Genomic DNA, 19,704 nt, shown 5'->3' with positions numbered 1-19,704 from the left:
GAGGATATTGCTTTGCCTGCAATGCATATGGACACAAAGCAATTGATTGTGATAGAAGGAACATGAAATATGTAAGATGTTATACATGCAACAAATATGGACATAAAGCAAGGGAATGCAGGAGCAGATTTCAAAATTCAAAACAAGAGGACCATACATCATCACAGTTCCAGGAATTGAAGAAGACAGAGACAGAAAAGTGTGGCATAACTCAGTCAGCTGACATAACAGACACAGGGGAATCTGAAAGTGATGAATTTCAGTATTCCTTGCATACGCTGATATAATGAAGACAAGTCGCGTATATACGCGAGTTACAAGCTGCAAAGTCGCGTATATGAAGAAAGGGCAGCAGAACAGACCCAGGTTCAGTCATGGTTGGCTCAGGCTCAGGGGGAGCAGAACAGACACAGGAAATGGTTGGCTCACACTCAGGGGGAGCATATACTTCAAATAATTCATTGTTGGCATTATGGTTAGAAGTTGCTGATGAAACTAAATGATACATCTTGTTGTTTGATCAAAGAAATAGTATTGCAGACTGATGCTTATGATCTGAATGGCTGGTCTTAGAACCTGCATCTGCTCAGGGGGAGCATGGATAGATTGGTACACTTTGGCATAACCAAAGGGGGAGCCAAATCAGAAACTTCAGCATGTACTCAGGGAGAGTATGGACAACAGAAGGTATACCAAAGAAGAAAATATCTTGGTCCGCCCTTTGCCCTTGATGTCAAAGGGGGAGAGTGACTTGGTGTGGTGGTTGCCATCAAGTCCAAAGGGGGAGATTTTTGGCATTATGATTCAAGTGTTGTCCTTGATGGCAACTCACTCAGAGGTTGGTACAGGTGCTCAGAGGTTGGTACAGGTACTCAGAGGTTGGTACAGGTGATGGCAACTTAATCAGAGGACAGATCTTAGTACAGCATGCCAAGAAAGTTCATACACGCAGGTTCGTTAAGCCCAAGTCGCGTATACAAGCAGGTTCACTATATACCAAGTCGCGTATACGCAGGTTCTCTATATATCAAGTCGCGTGTACACGCAGGTTGGCTTCAGTAAAAGAGCGTGTATGTGGAAAAGTACCTTTGGTCCGTGGCGGTTAGTCCTTGGAAGTTGTGCCTATGGTTTCGGACCATGGTGTCTCGACGGGTGTGTCGATCCCTCGTTTTGAGGTTGATGGTATTGTGTTACTATGGTTTTGGACCGTGGTATTGTGAAGTACCTAAGGCTATATAAGGAGAAGATCATTAGGCAAAGGAGCATGCATTGGGTGTCTGACGAAGTGAGAAGATCTGGTATTGCTGGTTATCTGTTCGGGACGCTTGGCAAGGGTCGGATCTGACAGCGAAGGTATAAGTAATTATTTCTAGATCTGCACGCGGGTTGCCTTTGGTGAAAGCGCGTATACACGCGGTTTTGGTACAGTGAAGTAGCGTATGTATAATAAGATTTGATATTTCAGGTTGCTGCTGATTCTGGTGGTTGTTGCAAAGTTCTGGGCTCTGGTTTGGGTTCTGTGATCTTGATGACAGGGTTTCAGTGATTCAGTATTGGGTTGTTTAATGAATTATGATGCAAGTATAAGTTGATGATTGTATTGCAGTAATGTTTGTTGTGTACTCTTGGATCCAGTCTGAAAATTGATGAAACGTGGTCCCTGAAGGAAAGAAGGTTGTAGGGTCAGCACCTACGTACTAGTAAATGGATCGGCTAGTACAAGAGCTGAGGGGGTTGTAGATCCCTTCCAGAAGTAGTTGGAAAACGAGAGAGGGTTGTAGCCCTCTGCAGGTTGTAGCCTGCGTACTGGTAAAGGATTGCACCAGTACATTGTAAAAGAAGTTTCTTATTAAAGAAGAAAGAGACGAATTGCAGCAGGTGGTTTTCACCCACATTGGGTTTCCACCTTATATCATGGTGTTCATGTGTGTGGCTCTTGTGTGATGTTCTGTTCTGTTATTATGCACCTGTTTACTGTTAATATGCTTAATAATGTTCTGATGCATTTACTGAAGATTAAGCTAACTGAATTATAAGATCTCTGTATATACGCGAGTTTCATTAGACACAGTAGCGTGTACACGCGGTTTCACTTAATTGAAGTAGCGTATATGTTTCTGAGTATGAAATTGGAAAGTTTTTACTGATCTGATAATACTGATTCACCCCCCCCCTCTCAGTATTATTTTCAACAAACTGGATGAGGGCGTCCGGGGGCCAAGCCTACTTAGGTCTACCTCAAACCCTAGACACTCCCATTAGGCTTCTATGCGAGCATCTATGGTAGCCCAGTCGCTCCCTAGACCATTTTGTGCGTGCATCTGGGGATAAAACTAGACTGTGGAAACCCTAGCCTCTCAAATGCTCCTATAAACACTCTCTGCGTGTCTGAGACTTCCTGGATGCTCCCATAACCATATTATTCAAGCTTCCAGGGAAAAAAATCCTTAGTTATGTGCGAGCATCTGAGAATCATAAATGCTAAACACGTGTGATCTTCGACCCTATAGTTTCAGACCCTTTACGAGAGCTTTCCTCCGTCAGACCTGTGTGAACCAAACAAATAGAAGAGAGAAGAGAGTGCTTAATTATTTTGTCCAAATGAGCTTGAGGTATCTTCTATTTATAGGCTTTCATGAGGGTCCATTTGATGTTGAGGCCGACCTATCTAATTGAGCATGTGCTTAGGGTCGACCTAATCAAATATGCATGAGTAAATAAATAAATTCAGAAACCAACTTCTGCTTGTTCAAATAAGGTGACCTTTAGGTTGATTTTGATCCTCTTGAAAAGAGGAATCTATTGTAATTATTATATTCATCATATGAGCTTTCCAAAGTGGAATTTGACTGCAGTTGCATAATTTTAATAGTTTAGAGGGAGCAACAGGACGAATTTCTCGAGATTGCATAGAGCCTAAGCCAGAGAGATCGAATTGCCAGGCGAGTAAATTTTTCAGTGCAGGTTGGCCAAAAAATTTGGCTTGCTAGATTCAGTTATTCTAGTAGGAAGAGAAAGAAACAACTCAAATTTTCGGTGATTAGATTTCTTGTCTGGGCAAAGAGGGTTCTGCAATAGTTTGGTAGAGCAGAATCCATACCAGGTGGAAGTGAAAGTGCACATTTAGAGGGAGGAATTTCTAGATTTTCCTAGAGGGTCTCTAGTTCCAGTTTTCTAGAGGAGATCCACAATTTTCCTGTTGTAGAAGGTTGTACAAGTTTTCCAGACTAGCCAATTCAAATTGTTGTGGTTACAGTTTGAGTGTTGTTCTCCAGAAAAGGACGTTCGGAAAGGCTAAGCGAGTATTTCCTGGAAGTAGTTGAAGCTAGAGCGAGGTAGATAGATTAGTTCTACACATTCTAGAAGGAAGCGAGTTTTAGAACATGGGGACGAGTATGAGAGAGGAAGATATTCCTCTATATTTCCCTACCTTTTGAGTTTCGTAATTTTGAAACTTTTCATAGATGGCCATACAAGATTGCCAGAGGAGTTCGTATGAGTTACCTAGAATGCAGATATGGATAGTAGATTGACGTCTAGTTACTGGAGATATGCATTAGAGGAAATGCAAATGATCCATTGCATATTGCAAAGCAAGGAAGGGTCCCAAGCAGGGACTAGGCTTGAAAGGAGATAGTTGGGCACCAAATCCAGGAGGTGGAGGAGCTTGATACTTCAATGTGCCAGATGGGTAGGGTCCAGTGTAGAAGCAACAATGACTTTAGTTAGAACAGCTCTAATTATCGCAGTAAGACCATCAACTTTGCTACAAAGGCCCATAATATCATATTAGTAGGTTTAGTTTTAGCAGGTGCTACTAGTTGTTTAGAAGACAGTTGCATAGCTAGTTATAGTAGTACTCGAGAGACAATTTCAAAAGTAGTTGTAGTGAGACGGGTAGTTCAAAATTCCCAGTTGTAATCTGTAGGTGAAATTTAAGCCAGGAGATTCCCAATGCAAAGATACGCAGTCCATATTTGAGTGCAATGGGACAATGCGAGCTGCGAGGAGAGAGGAAATAGATTTCCCATAGGGAGATCAAGACTCAGAGGGATTCTAGTTTCAGAGGGAGCATACCTATGGAAGCTAGCACTTCATGATTTGGGCAGATAAGACTCTTTATTGCAGTAGTTGTAGTAGTAGTGTGATGTATCAATAGAGAAGTAGCAACAAAATTATGAGTAGATTGGAGTTTAGAGGCGCAGACTTGGGTAGGTTCCATTAATGTATCCTCCTCATGGGTCATTAACTGACTACGGGGGGCCAACATGATTCAATAGAGGGATGGATCAGTGTCAACGATGCAGTTAGATTTCGAGTGACAATTGTAGACTAGTAGCAATCAGGTGTTGAGGAGCCAGTGCAGTGTTGACAATAGAATAGGTGGCTCAAATGCAGGGTTGATAACAATGCAAATTCTTCAATAGACAGTGTAGGTTCTAGTATCAGTTAGGACTTATGATACAAATGCAACAAACAAAGTTGATTCATTGTTTATGATGATTCTCAGTTGCATTTGCAACAACGATAGATGAGAGGGAGTTCTAATACAGATGTAGAGTTGGCAGGAGTATAGAAGTGTCAGCAGTAGCAAAGATGTAATGTCAGAGTTGCGCTATGGTTGGTGGGAAGTGGCAGTCAATCACAGTGGCTAGACATCAACAATATGACATGGGGGTGATATAGAGACAGTGTTTTATAGAAGTAGTGGTGCAACACTAGAACATCATCCTTGTTAAGAGGGAGTGTTAGTTTCTATAGCATCAGAGGTATTATAGTCTCGAAACTTTGTGGGAGGTGGAACCATAGGAGTTCTCCCTAACCCAGACATTGTTTTTGCAAATTCCACATAGAAGTGTATCAATTAGATTATTAGCTTATTTTTAATTATTTTCTAAGTCTAAACTTCGGAAAAGGGGTTAATTAATCAGTATTAATTGAGATAAGGTGTGATTCATCTTGAAACTCACATGGATCAACTCGGATATTATATTGACCCTTGATTAAGTTTTAATCTTAGTCAATGGAAGTCCAACATACGATTATAAGAAGTAGTTGATGGGTACATGGAGAACACACACCAATAGTGCGAGTTCCTTGGCAGATTGAGCTATCTAGTTGAAAAGGTTGAGTAGGGAAGAAGTGTTTGAGCTAGAACGGTTGTAGGTGTTAGAGGTGCAGGCACAGTGAAGCTGTTGGAAGATTTCCAAATCTGGTGAGTGAATTTGCAGAGAGGCCGAAATTTCTCCATGAAGTTGTGTAGAGGCAGCACAAAAGGCTCAAAGGGAAGTTTGATTTATTGAAGGAAGAAGACATTTTTAATTCCAAAGGATGGGTAGAGGTTCTAGACGGTTGAAGAAGCATTTTCCCAATCAGTAGCAGGCTGGATGACTTTATTTTGAGTTGTTCTCATTAGAACGAGTGCAAGCAGCGCTAGTGCGGGCAACGTGAGTGCAGGCAACACAGGTGCAGACTGAGCGTATAGTAGAATGCACTAGGGTGATGTAGAAGTTGCATATATCTAGGTGGATGCCTTGATTTTATGTGGTAGGCAAGTGTTAGGATTGCCTGGAGTGATGGTAATTTCCCTCAAGAATTGTTTTGCAGTATTTTATTTACAAGATTGCCAGTTCTTAACATCCAAATTGTACCCAGAATTTCACTACTACTTAATAATATAAAACCCTCAGCGCTTGCACTGATTTTCCCAAGTTGGGTTTATCTGGGGACTTTTGACCAAAAATAACAATGTCGATTTTCATGTGTGTGCTATCATTTCTCAGTTTATAGCGCTATTATTTTCCACAGTTTTATTTGTGAAGGTTGTAGTGTAATTTATTCAGTATTTGTCGTAGCAAATAAATTGTTAAATGTAGTAAATAAATTGTTAAATTAATTAACAATTAAAAGAATAATTTCCAGTTGTTGCAATAGGATTTCTTACTTGTAATTTTCACATTCTACTTATTGTTTTTCCTCGTCCAATGGAATGAGACAAGAGGAGATGATATAATAGTAATTGTATGAATGAGGAGTTAACAACTAAGACTCACTGAAGAAATTTATTGACCAATCATATGTTTCTAAGTACAATGAACAAATGGCTGATAGAAGGAAGAAAGAGTCACTTTTCAGTGACATGTCCAATTCACTTACTCATCTAGATAGAAAAATTCACTGGTCGACCACATACCAATGGTATTTGAATTTATCTCCTTACGATTAGAAAAATAACAATATTTGGACCACTAGACTAGAAAATGTTACATGCGTTCCTAATGCTTTTGATTTTAGAGAGTTAGTTTATTTATTTGCATGACATTTTGATCCAAAGGTCAAAATTATTAAGCATGGAGTGAAGAAGAACCCAGTCCCAGTCCCTATAACTCCAAAGACATTTAGAAAAATTGTGAATCTATTGGAATCCACCAAGTTACTCAAGTTATCTGAGTTTGATACCTCCTTTGACTCTCAAGCCAGCATAATCAACATCATCCAAGATTTCATGCTACCATTTGTACATATTGCATCTGATATTTGTTTTAGGGATATTTCATTTTTTGTTGAACACTAAAGGGATTTTAAGGCCTTTTTCTCATATAATGGGGTGGAAAACTACATCAAATGTCTGCAAGTGAGTGCTCTATGCATTGTATTATTCTTTCAAAAGAAATGTCATTTTCGATTGGGCAAACCTTATTTTGAGTGAAATATTAGTCCAACTATCGAATCTATACAATACTCCCAATTTATTCATGATGACCTACTTAATCATAGCATTGGTCTTATGTTGTACCTTACGCAACATACCCCACAAAAATAATTCAAATCTAGACCGAGAACGAATGCAATTTTAGTACACAATATTATGGAAACATAAGTGCCCTTTCCATTTTTGTCAATTGCAAGAATCCTTCGTTAAAGAGCTTGATCATATGATGATTGGGCGAGATCCTAGTATAATATCAACCGTGACATATGCTTTCCTTTTGGGAAAAGGAATACATGAAGAAAGGAAAGAAACCACGTTGGTTCGAATCTCTAGATTCTATGAGAAGTCCCTATTTCTTCCAAAGTTTGTGCTAGAAAATTACTTTATTCCTAAGTATGTAGGAAGTATCATCCATGGTTAATTTTGTTTGAAAGAAAGAAAAATAGGTATTTTATTTCCTTACCTTTTATTGTGGAAGAATTAACTGTGAGCAACACAACACACTCAACTAAGTTTTCTGAGTCCTTGAATCTTTTCAATTTAATTAAAGTTGAGGCCATTCAAGGATTTGAACCAAAGGTATGTTTTCAAGGAAATCTCCCATCGTAAGATATGGAAATTAATTTACAAGAATTACTGAGGTAAGTTGGGAAAGGCACATCAACCCATTAAGAGATAATCAAATGCGTACCATTTCTGAAGAAGTTGTTATAGAAAAAACCACCAATTTAGGACAATGTAACAAAGAAAGAGGTACAAAGACTAAAAGTTCCCCATCAACTCCAAAACCTCTGGCTCACCTGAGTTCATATTCATGTGATAGGAGGAACAACAACATTGTGATTGGGAGAATGAGTAATGATATGTCCTCAAGTGGAGGCAATAGAGAGGAGCCACCTCCCCTTGTGATCATAGAGATAAACACATTGTTGATTCATTAAAGAGTAAATATTATAAGGTCAGTTAACCTGCAAAAAAGCCAATCAACATGGAATTTCATAGCACCATGCTACATGACTAGGTTGTAGCTTGCATAGCTACAACCCAAATAATTGGAAGAAACTACAAATGAGACAATGAACTTTAATAACCACTCAATAAGCATGCAAGATGCATGCTATGATAGGACTAATAAAATGTTGTGAATGGAGAAGGTAAAGATTCAAAACCAAAGGGCTACTTGTCATTCAGGAATAGAGGTTGACATATCTGAAGTAGGAGCTACTGGACTCCTAAAGCTATGCCAAAATAATAGTGAAGCCCTGACACAATTTTTTACAGAATAAGAGGAAGAAAATCTAAGGTTGAAGAAAGAATAAATGAGCTTGAAGAATCTCATAATTTGACTCCTTTATTCATGATTCGTTTGGCCATCCAAACACCCAAGGAAATGGTAACTACAGTGGGCACACCACATCAAGTACAAAATGTGTCACGTCTTCTAACTATAATTTGGTCTTATATTGTAAGTAATATCAATAAAAGAATTGAAGTTATTGAGGAAATATAGGGAATTTCACCTTACACTTAAGAATTTTTTCACAAATAATTCGATTATTCATTGCATATCAGAAAGGGGCTTAGAGAATGATAGACGATTTGAAGATAATGAATTACCAACGTTTGTACATAAAGCCAACTCACTCAATGAATTTTAGAGAGCAAAGCAATGCATCTTAGGGCCTAAGAGAATTGAAAAGATCAAATTTGGTTGGTTTAGCAAAATCAAAATGTTGGAAGAGGCTATTGTTGGTTGTTTGACTATTGATGATAAAAGAGGAAATGCTTGCCTTAAGGCTATTAAATTTGTTTAGCACCTCTAGGGCCCATGAATTGTTAGAGACTCTAGGCTCATCCCTAAAGATATACTAAAAGAAGAGATAGAGGTTCTGAAGACATTTACGGGTTCTAAACATTATAACGGATTTCCTTGAAGCTAAAATAAAAAAATTTTAGTCACATTTGTTAAAAATAATGAAGCTAAATTAGCTACAAGCGGATGCCTAGGAAGTTGAGGAGGAAATTTTCAATCTAGATTTCAAACAAAATATTATGGTTCCTCCCATGAACTAGATAGGTAAACATTAGATTAGATGCACAACCAAAGTTTGTGAAGATAGGTGACTGTTGGGATGAGGATACAGTTGATAAGGTCATAGAACTGTTGCGTGAATTCCAGGATTTGATTCCCACAAAGTTCTCGAATATGAAGGGGATAGTAGGGGACTTGTGCGTGATGAAGATTACTTTGAAGCAACTTGCGAATCCTATAAAACAACGACCCTACCATTTGAATCATAATTATAAGGAAATGGTGTGTAAGGAGTTGGACAAAATACTAGAAGTTGGGATCATTGAGCCGGTGGAGGAGTCAGACTGGTTAAGTCTTATGGTAGTCCAGGAAATGAAGCAACAAGATAAAATCCAGACACATAGATCTAAGGAAGCTCAATGATCCGTGCATCCATGACCCATTCCCAATGCCACTTAGAGATGAAGTCCTAAAGAATGTTGGAGGGCGGGAAACCTATTCATTCACTGATAAGTTTTTGGGGGGTACCATGAGATTAAATTTATAAACTAATTTAAAAGAAAAAACTTTAAAGATACTACAATTAAAATATCAAAATTATGTAAATCTTTTATATATATATAAAGTTTTAAAAACAAAATAAATAAAATCAAAAACTTTTTATATACTGAAAATATGGATTAATTTTTTTTTATAAATTTAAGTGAAACATCATTTTGCAAATATTAAATGGATGGAAATGGTAATTATACATTCCCGTTGTTTACTCCATGAAAAATGGTGACAATATAGTTATGCAGTTCAATTCCTTTTAGCGACTTTTGCAAAATAAAGTTTTAAAATGGAATATATAAATTAATGGGAGCAAAGGAATGAGGGGATAATTTTATTCTAATGGCCATAAATACGCACTGGGGAAATATTTAGAAATTATTTCAATAATTTCAAAAAGTGAATTTATTGTGATAAATACAAATGATATTACATCACGACACAGTGATAAATACAAATGATATTATTGCGCTTTTAAATTTTGAGTAAAACTTAGATATAGATAATTCTTATATTATCACAATAAATATAATAATAGATCACATCGCAATACCAATATTTTTTTTTAATATTTTAACTATAATTTTGTTATGTTATATTATATATATAACATAACAATATATATGTTAATTTGGCAGGATTATATCTTTATTATGTTTAATATATTAGATTTCATATTAAGAAGTATCTTAACAGAGCGAGCAAATAATTACCATCAATTTAAAATTCCATAAATCATATATAAATATTTTGATTACAATTTTATTATATTGTTATTTAAGTAATAATTTCATTATATTTATATGGCTTTTTGTAGCTTTGACAAAATCTCAAGAGGAAATTTAGGAGATATTTTTAGTCAATTTTCATTTGTACAATGAGTACCTCTTACTGTAAATTTTCATATGGCCTTTGTCCCCCTTTAAATTTCAATGACTAACATGTTTTTATGATTATATATTCGTTTGTAGTATCTAAAACGTCAAATTGCAAATCTGGAAGAAACGATTCAGATTCTTGAATCAAGACAAAGGTAGCGTAACTTTGAATATCGGTCCATGCAATAGAATTAAGCTGAATATCGGTCCATGCAATAGAATTAAGCATATTATCTTTATCAATGTCTTTATATTCACAAGATTTCTTCTGTGTTCTTCTATATGCTTGTAGAAAGATGTTAGGGGAGGAGTTGGAATCATGTGCATTGAAGGATTTAGATGAGTTAGAGAGCGAAGTTGGACGAGGATTGGGCCATATACGAGAACGAAAGGTAGTTGTAACATGACATCGTTAACATGTATTTTTTAAAGGGTAAATACTATTTTGTTAATTGTTGTTTCCGTTTTGAGGTATCAGAGCGAAATGTTGGTGGATCAAATAAAACAACTTGAAAGAAAGGTATCTCCCATACATGGACTCAACTTAGATTGCAAGTACAGACTTGCTTACGTCAATAAATATACTTGAATATGTTTGAATTCATGTTATGGGAAAAGAGATGGTTTTTCATATACTTGAATATGTTTGAATTCATGTTATGGGAAAAGAGATGGTTTTTCATATTATTTGTAGGCCACATTAGAAATATCAATTTATCATTTTTCTACCGGTAAATATTATTTTGTTAATTGTTGTTTCCGTTTTGACATATCAGAGCGAAATGTTGGTGGATGAAATAAAACAACTTGAAAGAAAGGTATCTCTCATACATGGACTCAACTGAGATTGCACAAGTACAAACTTGCTTACGTCACTAAGTACAAACTTGCTTACGTCAATAAATATACTTGAATATGTTTGAATTTATGTTATGGGAAAAGTGATGGTTTTTCATATTATTTGTAGGCCACATTACAAATATCAATTTATCTTTTGTTTAAATGTAGTTGTTAACTTTTTGTTGTAGGTAGTTTTCACTTTGTTTCAAATTGATTAAAAAATAAAATATATATATATATATATATATATATATATATATATTTCAAAAAAACAAGTTATTGGAACTTTTGAATGTCATTTTTCTAAAAAATTTAATATTTTTGTTCAAGGTGGGGCAAATCCATTATAGGAGGCTTATTTAATATTTTATGTAGTGGTGGGTTAGATCCTTGGGGAGGAAAACACAGAGGTTTAAAGAGCACACAACTCTCAAGTGCGATGTCATAAGTAATGGTTATGCTTGTGAGTGCTCTCGTAAGTGGTATGGCGGTAAACCACTGTTGGGAGAGCAACGGTCGAGATCATCCCCGATAACACTGTTGGGCGATGTTATTTACCACTGTGTGTGCCCCTGTGAGGGGTAAATGGTTTCTCCCTTGGTTTGCGGCAAGCGAACATGATTACCAAGTGACCCTCCACAAAAATCCAAAGTGATCGAATGAAGACAAAGCATCTATTTTAATTTGGAAAACATATTATATTTTGTAATTTCAAGTTAAATTATTTTAATTCCTAGGATTCTTCTTTGAGTCCTCATAAGGACCGAGTAAAGTTAAAAGTAGTTTGAAATCAGTTCTTGACAATTAACATTTTTTGTAATTGTCCTCAATGTAATGTTTCATTTAAAAAGACATGAGGGAACTAGTTTTGGGGTTCCAAATTTTGGCCTCAGAGAGAAATACTTGTGTAATGTATCAACATTTTCTTGGAGAATTAATAAAGTTTTCTCGATGATTCCAACTGCCTTTTGAACATGATATGTGTTTCTTTTTCTACTGTAAGTCATTATATGTTTTTCTTCTCTTGAAAATGTGTAAAGAAGTTGTTGGTTATTTACATTAAGACAAATTTACTTGGCTTGAAAATCTTACAGTACCTATAGATTTCTAATTTAAATAACCTTAAATTGCACTCCATATTTTCATATTTTTCATCTTCTCAGTCTTTCATGTTTTCTTCTAAGGTTTATTATAGAAGATTCTGCAACTACAACCTTCTATTTTGAATCTTCCACTTTTTCACTATGTCATCTTACTACAACCCTAGGATCATTTTCTTAGGTAGTGTGGCCATCCAGAAAGGTGTCCTTTTCTCCAAGAGCCTCCCTTGCATTACTTCTTTATAAACTATCTCTGAGTAACAATGTATGGGACAACAAGCAAAGTTTTCATCCTTTATAAAATATCTCTGAGTAAGCAAGCAAAGTTTTCATCCTTTTGTACAGATGTCCTAGCAATTGACCTCTTCTTAGCTAGAGGTTGTTTCTATGATTACAACAACTTCTATGATATTCATTGCCAACGTAGTACATTTCTCATTCTCCTCTGTAGTCTTTTTCCAAAGGTGAAATGGTAGATTGGTAAGGTTTGAATTTATATATGTGCAAATCTTGTCTAGGAGTTACTAAAATTATTTCATGAATATAATAAGGTTACAACACTTTAAAATGGTTCAATTAACAACAAATATGATTAGAGGTTGCAATGTCAAGTCATTATAACATGCGTAAAAAAAGGTTGAAGGGAAATGTAAAATTTTATGTTAAAACCAATGTTTTTAAAACTGGAACCGGTGACTGGACCGATCCACCTAATGAATCGGTTTACCGACCGGAACCGGTCTAACCGGGACTGGTTTGGTCTAAACGAACCAGTTTTAGAAAAATACATTAAATAATTATTTTTTAATGAAAAAAACTATTTTTAAGATTTAAAACCATGATTCCAAGCCAATAGAGACAAAATATGCAAAGATTGCTCATTTATATACCATGTAAAGGTGAACATATCAAAATGGCATCGAGTGCAATACATATCATTGACAAAATACATAAGCAATGAGGCTTTAAATGGCCTCTAGAGTGCAAAAACAAAGCCTACAAACTATGGGGCCAGTGGCCTACTACAAGACTTCAGTCTAGACTCTACATATATGATAATGGTAAATACTATAATAGTGATCAACATTATCACTTGAAGTTGAAACTTCTCATGAGTCTCAGTCATCATGATCAAACTCATTTGGTTGAGTCTCGACTCCCAAACTTTGCAGTCACAAACTTCTCTATTGGTTCAGTGACTTGAGTCTCAAACTTCTGAAGGTATTCTGCCCTAATATGCCCTATTATTTCATTTGGTGCTCCACATGGCTTTACATGGCCTCCTATCCCAGCCAAGTGTTGCTTGAACCTGTTAATACCCCCTCCTTGAATGGATTTTTGGCAATATTTGCAGATCATTTTGTCATCAATCATATCACAATGAGCCCATGCAGTATCTCTGGCTTTTGGAGGCATGATGACTCCCTGGATGGTAGATCATAGAAGTGAGAAGTTTATAACACATAAAAAAAATTAATTCATGGACAACAGTCAAATAAGGAATTTTCAAGTGCAAATCCTTACCTGGAAATGCAAACTAGCTTCCTTAGCCTCCTCTTGAAGATGGCAACTCCACTGATAGCTACACACTATCTTCAAAATAGCTCCAACTCCAACTCCAAGATGACTACTTCAGCAAAAACTCAACACTCTCCAAGCTCACAAACAAACTCACAAACACTCAGAAACACTCCAAATCAGTTGTATGAGACAAATGAGAGTGAGAGGGGCCTCTTATAGCTTGGAGAGGGTGTTTTTGGAGGGAAAACACCCTTATTTCCCCCCCAAAACCCCGAAACCACAGTTAGAAATCCACATTTTGCAAGTTATGGTGGGCATGCCTAAAACCGGCCGGTTTGATACAAACCGGCCGGTTCCATCCTACACTGGCCGGTTTGATACAAACCGCCCAGTTCCGTCCTAAACCGGCCGGTTTTCACCTGTTAGGGCCAAAAATTGGAGAAACTGCCTTTCAAACCAGGGTTTTTGGCCAGTTTAGACCGGCGGCCTTGCTAACCGGCCGGTTAGACTAGTAACCGGTTTTTAAAAACGGTTTTAAAAACACTGGTTAAACCTAAAAGAGAATCTAGGTGGAAACAAAAAGTAACAATTACAGGCTAATAACTAAAGATTGGAAAATAGATTAGAATTCAATTTCTCATTATATCTCTATGTCAAAAAATGAAATATGCATACAATGAGATATAGCATCCATGAGGACATGTGCTTTGGTTGGATATCATTGTGCATGGATAATATCTCTCAACTATAGGCCTAGTTAACTAGTAGAGTAAACTAGTTAACTAGTAGAGATAACTATAGAATCCTCATGCATAAGTGGAACTATACTGAAGTCAACTGAAACCTAGTCCTAGTTAACTAGAGAATCAACATGCAATCATCAATTAACTATTTCATGGCTCATGCATGACTCCACTCATAGTGAAGAAAAGTAAAACTCATGCATGCATGACTGCACTCATAGTGAAGAGAAGTAAAAATCATGCATGCATGACTCCACTCCACTAGTTTGACTGAACTACAACTAAGTGTGACAAAATAGTGAAAATATATAGAGATGGTATACACCAATACCCCCACAAAAGCTTAGCTAAGGTGAAAAATTAAATAAGGTGGATACTAGCAATAGGTAACCATGTTAAGTACCCAATATATAATCCACCTAATAAGAGAAAAAAGAGGAAAAATGGAAAACCCAGTGGGAACCCACCCCCTCGGCCCTCCCCTCCCCCTCTGCACCACCCCCCCCCTCCTCCCCATCAAATTTTGTTAAGATAGTTGCTAGGAAGTTATTGTTGCATTTACACCAAGAAGATCTCAAAATGCTACAAATCATTGTTCTATGAAGGGGTTGGTGAAACATCGGTGAAACTATCAAAAATTTGTTCGATGGAGGAAGAATATTGCATATCAATGATATAATCATAGATCACGCCTTGAATGAAGTGCATGAGAACTTATACCTATTTGGTATGTTGTCACTGGACCAAATGTTTGCAAAACTTTAAAGTACTTTGCTTGTCACAATAGATGACTATCAGGCGATGGAACTATATGCCAAATTGTATGACAAAGTGTTGTAACCAGATAACATGTGTGGTTGCATTCATTGCACCCATATACTCTTCCTATAGTAAAGATAAAACAATTGTTGATCGGTTTTCGCTGAACCAATAGATAGGCCCTGATCCAAGGCTAAAAACATAGCCTAAAGTGGACTTGTGATCTGTGTCATTACCTAGCCAATATACATTTGTGTATCTAGTTTAATCATATGGGAATCATGTTACATATTGGATACCATAATTTGTGGTTCCCTTAACATACCAAACAATCATCACGGGTGCTTTCCAATGGATTTCATGAAGCTCCTTCATCAACCTGGATACTACTCCAATGGCATAGAAAATGTTTGTCCATGAGTGAGTGAGGTACAAAAGACTACCCACCAAATTCTTGTAAGGTGTATAATCTATCAACGATGTTGTACTTCCATATTCTAGATTAATTCCAAATAATAAAGGCATGGTTGATGGATTGTAGTCAATCATCTCAAGTCTAGCAAGTACATCCCATGCATACTTTGATTAAGCTAATGTGATTCTTAAATTAGTCCGACTAATCTCAAGACCAAGGAAGTAGTTGAGAAGCTCCATTTCAGTCATGGAGAACCTGTCATGTAGAGTAGACTTGGCATCAACGTTTGTTGAGAGTGAACTACCTATGATAAGTAAGTCATATACATACAAGTCTCTCAATAATAATGAATCATAATTTCTCAACATATAAAATTTGGATGAAACTTACAATGTTGGTGATCCGGATCTTGGAGGAGGCCCCCAAGATCTAAAAGATTGAAATGGATCTTGTGGGGGAGGCCCCTAAGATCTGAAGAATTGCAATGCTAGAAAGAAAATGACAGAACACGCAATAAATAAAACCACCAAGAAACTTTTTATTAAAATAGATAATAACTATAAAGGCTACATTGTGGTGGACCCTTTGTCCTTTTACAAAATGCAACTTGTTACTTATAGTATTTTTCAGTTACAATACCACGGGTCAATTCCATGGGTGAATGAATACCATGGGTGGGTGTCACAATACCATGGGTCAATTCCATAGGTGAATGAATACCATTGGTCGATGTTACAATACCATGGGAAAATACCATGGGTGGATGTCACTTACAATACCATGGGTGGATAAATACCATGAGTGGGTGCCACTTACAATACCATGGGTAAATTCCATGGGTGGATGAATACCATGGGTTGATGCCATTTTCCATTTGGATCATTCCTCCCTCCTTAAGAAGCAATGGTCCCCATTGCGTGAAGTTCCCTCCTGCGAAGCCTTTGTTGAATATGAAGACCCATAACCATGATGAACAAATATCCGAGGATAGAGATACCCCGTAATGCTTGTGACCAACTGTGATATTGACAGTGTGCGGCCTAGAAAATGGAGTTCGATGAAGTGTGGGTTTGTGGATGACCCATAGCCATGAAAAATGAAGATATGAGGATATAGATACCCTGTAATGCTTGTAACCAACTGTGATACTAACAGTGCGCGGCCTAGCAATTGGACTTCAATGACAAGGATTTTTTGCAGTTGACCCATAACCATGATGTTGGTTGTTGATGAAGTAGCAGGTGCCTACATAGCCTAGGATGGGAAGGCACGTCTCCAAATAACCTAAGCCGAATGCTACTATGCCAAAACTGATGAATGTGAAGCAAGTTCCTACTAAAATGGTGTGGGAGGGCATGTCTCCAACGGGAACCCGCTTCGAATGTTGCTCCAGAATTAAAATGGACATAACTCAATTAATATAACTCAGAATATTTATTATAACATGTTTTTTGAAGCAGAAGGGCCATTTTGCATCTTGTTATGTGTTGGAAATCCTTATCCGGACACCCTAGAATCTTCGTTTCATGCTACAATTTTTCTGTCATCACAAAAGTTCTAAAAAAATAGTTGATTTTAAATGAGCGATATCTCCCACATCCGAACTCCGATTCGACCCATTTTTTTTTAAATTGGCTAATTTTTTAGGAGGGGCTCATATCTACAATCCTTTTTCTAAAATTCTACACAAAAACTTCATAAAATGATAGGAGAGTCGCCGTCCACCAGTTGTCGTTAGAAAAAAATTCTCCAACATAGCTGATTTTAAATAAGTGATATCTCCATCATCCAGACTCCGATTCAGCCTATTTGTTTTTTTAATTTTGGTATTTTTTCGCAAGGAATCGAAATATGTTATTTGTTTTAGATCTGATCTGCAAACTCGCTGCCCAAAAAAAAAATTCCTGGAAAAAAATGAAAAAAGAAAAATTCTTCCTGCTTGGCCCAAGAAAGTGCTCTATGGAGGTCGCAGCGCGTGCTTGAAGTTTGTTGAATACTGCTACAAAAATTTGAAACTAAAATATGCATGAAACCCTTCATTCCCATGGAGTTGTAACCTGCTCGGATACCACTGATTCGGATCTTGGGGGGAGGCCCCCAAGATCTAAAAGATTGAAATGGATCTTGGGGGGGGGGGGGGGGGGGGGCATGATCTGAATAATCGCAATGCTAGAAATAAAATGACAGAACAAATAGTAAATAAAACCATTAAGAAACGTTTTATTAAAATCAATAATAACTACAAAGGCTACATTGTGGTGGACCCTCTGTCCTTTTACAAACTGCGATTTGTTACTTATAGTATTTTTTAGTTACAATACCACAGGTCAATTCCATGGGTGAATGAATACCATGGGTGGATGTCACAATACCACGAGTCAATTCCATAGGTGAATGAATACCATGGGTGGATGTCACAATACCATGGGAAAATACCGTGGGTGGATATCACTTACAATACCATGGGTGGATAAATACCATGAGTGGATACCACTTACAATACCATGGGTAAATTCCATGGGTGGATGAATACAATGGGTTGATGCCATTTTCCATTTGGATCAGTTGGAAACCCTTAGAGAGAAGGTAGGAGTCCATCTTCGCATACCATGCACAATGTCCCCGTTTGAGGCCATATATAGATCGCTTTAGTCTACACACTAATGATAAGTCTTGAACATATCCTTTTGGTTGCTCCATATAGATATCTTCATTAATATCACCGTGAAGAAATTCATTCTTCACATCCCTGTGGTGAACCTCCCACTTCTTTTTTACTGTAATTACAAGAACCATCCTAATGGAGTCCATTTTTTCCACGAATGCAAATTTCTCCTCATAATAAATCCAATTTCCCCCTTGATGGCTTTTTGTGGTACTCTCTTATGGATGTAAGCAGCATAGTCAATTTCTTTAGCCCATAACTTTGAAGGTAATGACCTTGCATGCATCATGCAATTGGCCATTTCTTTTTGTGTCTCGTTCTTCCCTTCTACCATTTTCATTTTGATATGAAGTGTAAACAATTTTTTTCCATGTCTTTGTTCACATGTTCCCCCCCATTATTTGTGTCAAATTTTTTGATGCCTTTTGTTGCCTGATTTTCTACATGTGCTTTAAATTCCTTGCAACATGCAAATAATTTTGACTTGGATTTAATAAAATAGACACGGTTATAGTGTGACCAGTCAACTATAAATGTAAGAACATACCGCACCTTACTCATAGATGGTCGGGGAAGAGGTCCACTAATATCGTTGTACACAAGCTTGAGGATTGATGATGCCCTTGTCGCCTTTACTTTCTCGAATTTTTCCTTCAGATGTTTTCGCATAATGTAGCCACGAAAAACTCCTTTGGAAAATTGAATTTTGGGAATCCCCGTAACCATTTATTCTCAACTGAGTTGTTGTATTTATGTACAATTCAAATTCCCAAAGCTTTAATTCCATAGTGCACTCTCTTGGTTTGCATACATCGGTAACATAATCAAAGAAGATAGAAATGAAATTTTTTAAAAAGAATACAAACTTATAGAATGATCTACTTTACCTACAACAATTAGAGAACCATTTGCCATGTTAGAGATGGTAAGAGTCTCATGTGTAAGTCCCACCCTCTTTTCTCTGCAGGAATTTATTATCTAATAGACTCATAGTAGGTTTAGAGATAGTTGTGGCCCACGTATACATCTTGAAAGAAACCATTTTCTATATCTACTATTCATTTTCCATGTACTTCAATAAGGTATTATCTTTGATTAGTATGGGAGGACCAGAACATGTTTCCATGGTCGAAAAGAAATATCATGTTGTGACCATATGGTGTAGCACCTGCTATCAATATTCCAAGAATCAGAAGAAGAAAAAATTGCTACAAGTTCATGAGATTTACCTCAATCATCTGAAGTTTTCTCCTTCATTTTGGCACCATCGAGAATGCAATCTCCAATATTTTTTGTTGCAGTGTCTGTACCATTATGTTAGTTTGCTTCTTCATGCATGCAGATTCATGATGAAATCCATTATTGTAGTAAGTGCACTTTTTCTTTTGCTTCTTCGATCCCCCATTTTTAGAGTCAGAAGGCTTGTCACTGAATATAGAATTTAGTCCTTTTCTATTATCATGTTTTGTATTTCTTTTTTTCTTTTG

General features: G+C 36.8%; 1 protein-coding gene across 2 annotated transcripts in view; it reads left to right on the top strand.

The window, feature by feature from the left end:
* LOC149212078 (MADS-box protein SOC1-like) overlaps positions 1-19,704 on the top strand; it is a 428,798-nt gene that overhangs the window by 184,871 nt on the left and 224,223 nt on the right. The window contains exons 4-7 of one of the 2 annotated variants that reach the window (XM_089390541.1): positions 10,268-10,329; positions 10,467-10,566; positions 10,653-10,694; positions 10,951-10,992. In XM_089390541.1, coding sequence (XP_089246667.1) covers positions 10,268-10,329; positions 10,467-10,566; positions 10,653-10,694; positions 10,951-10,992 — 246 coding nt within the window. The remainder of the gene's footprint in view (positions 1-10,267; positions 10,330-10,466; positions 10,567-10,652; positions 10,695-10,950; positions 10,993-19,704) is intronic. The other variant, XM_089390542.1, reaches the window with a different exon arrangement.

The sequence above is a fragment of the Pinus tabuliformis genome, chromosome 1_1 (genome assembly GCF_031772625.1).
Source record: "Pinus tabuliformis cultivar Carrire ecotype Pingquan chromosome 1_1, CPIR1, whole genome shotgun sequence".
NCBI classification, from domain to species: domain Eukaryota; kingdom Viridiplantae; phylum Streptophyta; class Pinopsida; order Pinales; family Pinaceae; genus Pinus; species Pinus tabuliformis.
Note: the sequence above shows the minus strand (reverse complement) of the source record. Positions and strands in the feature narration are given on the sequence as shown.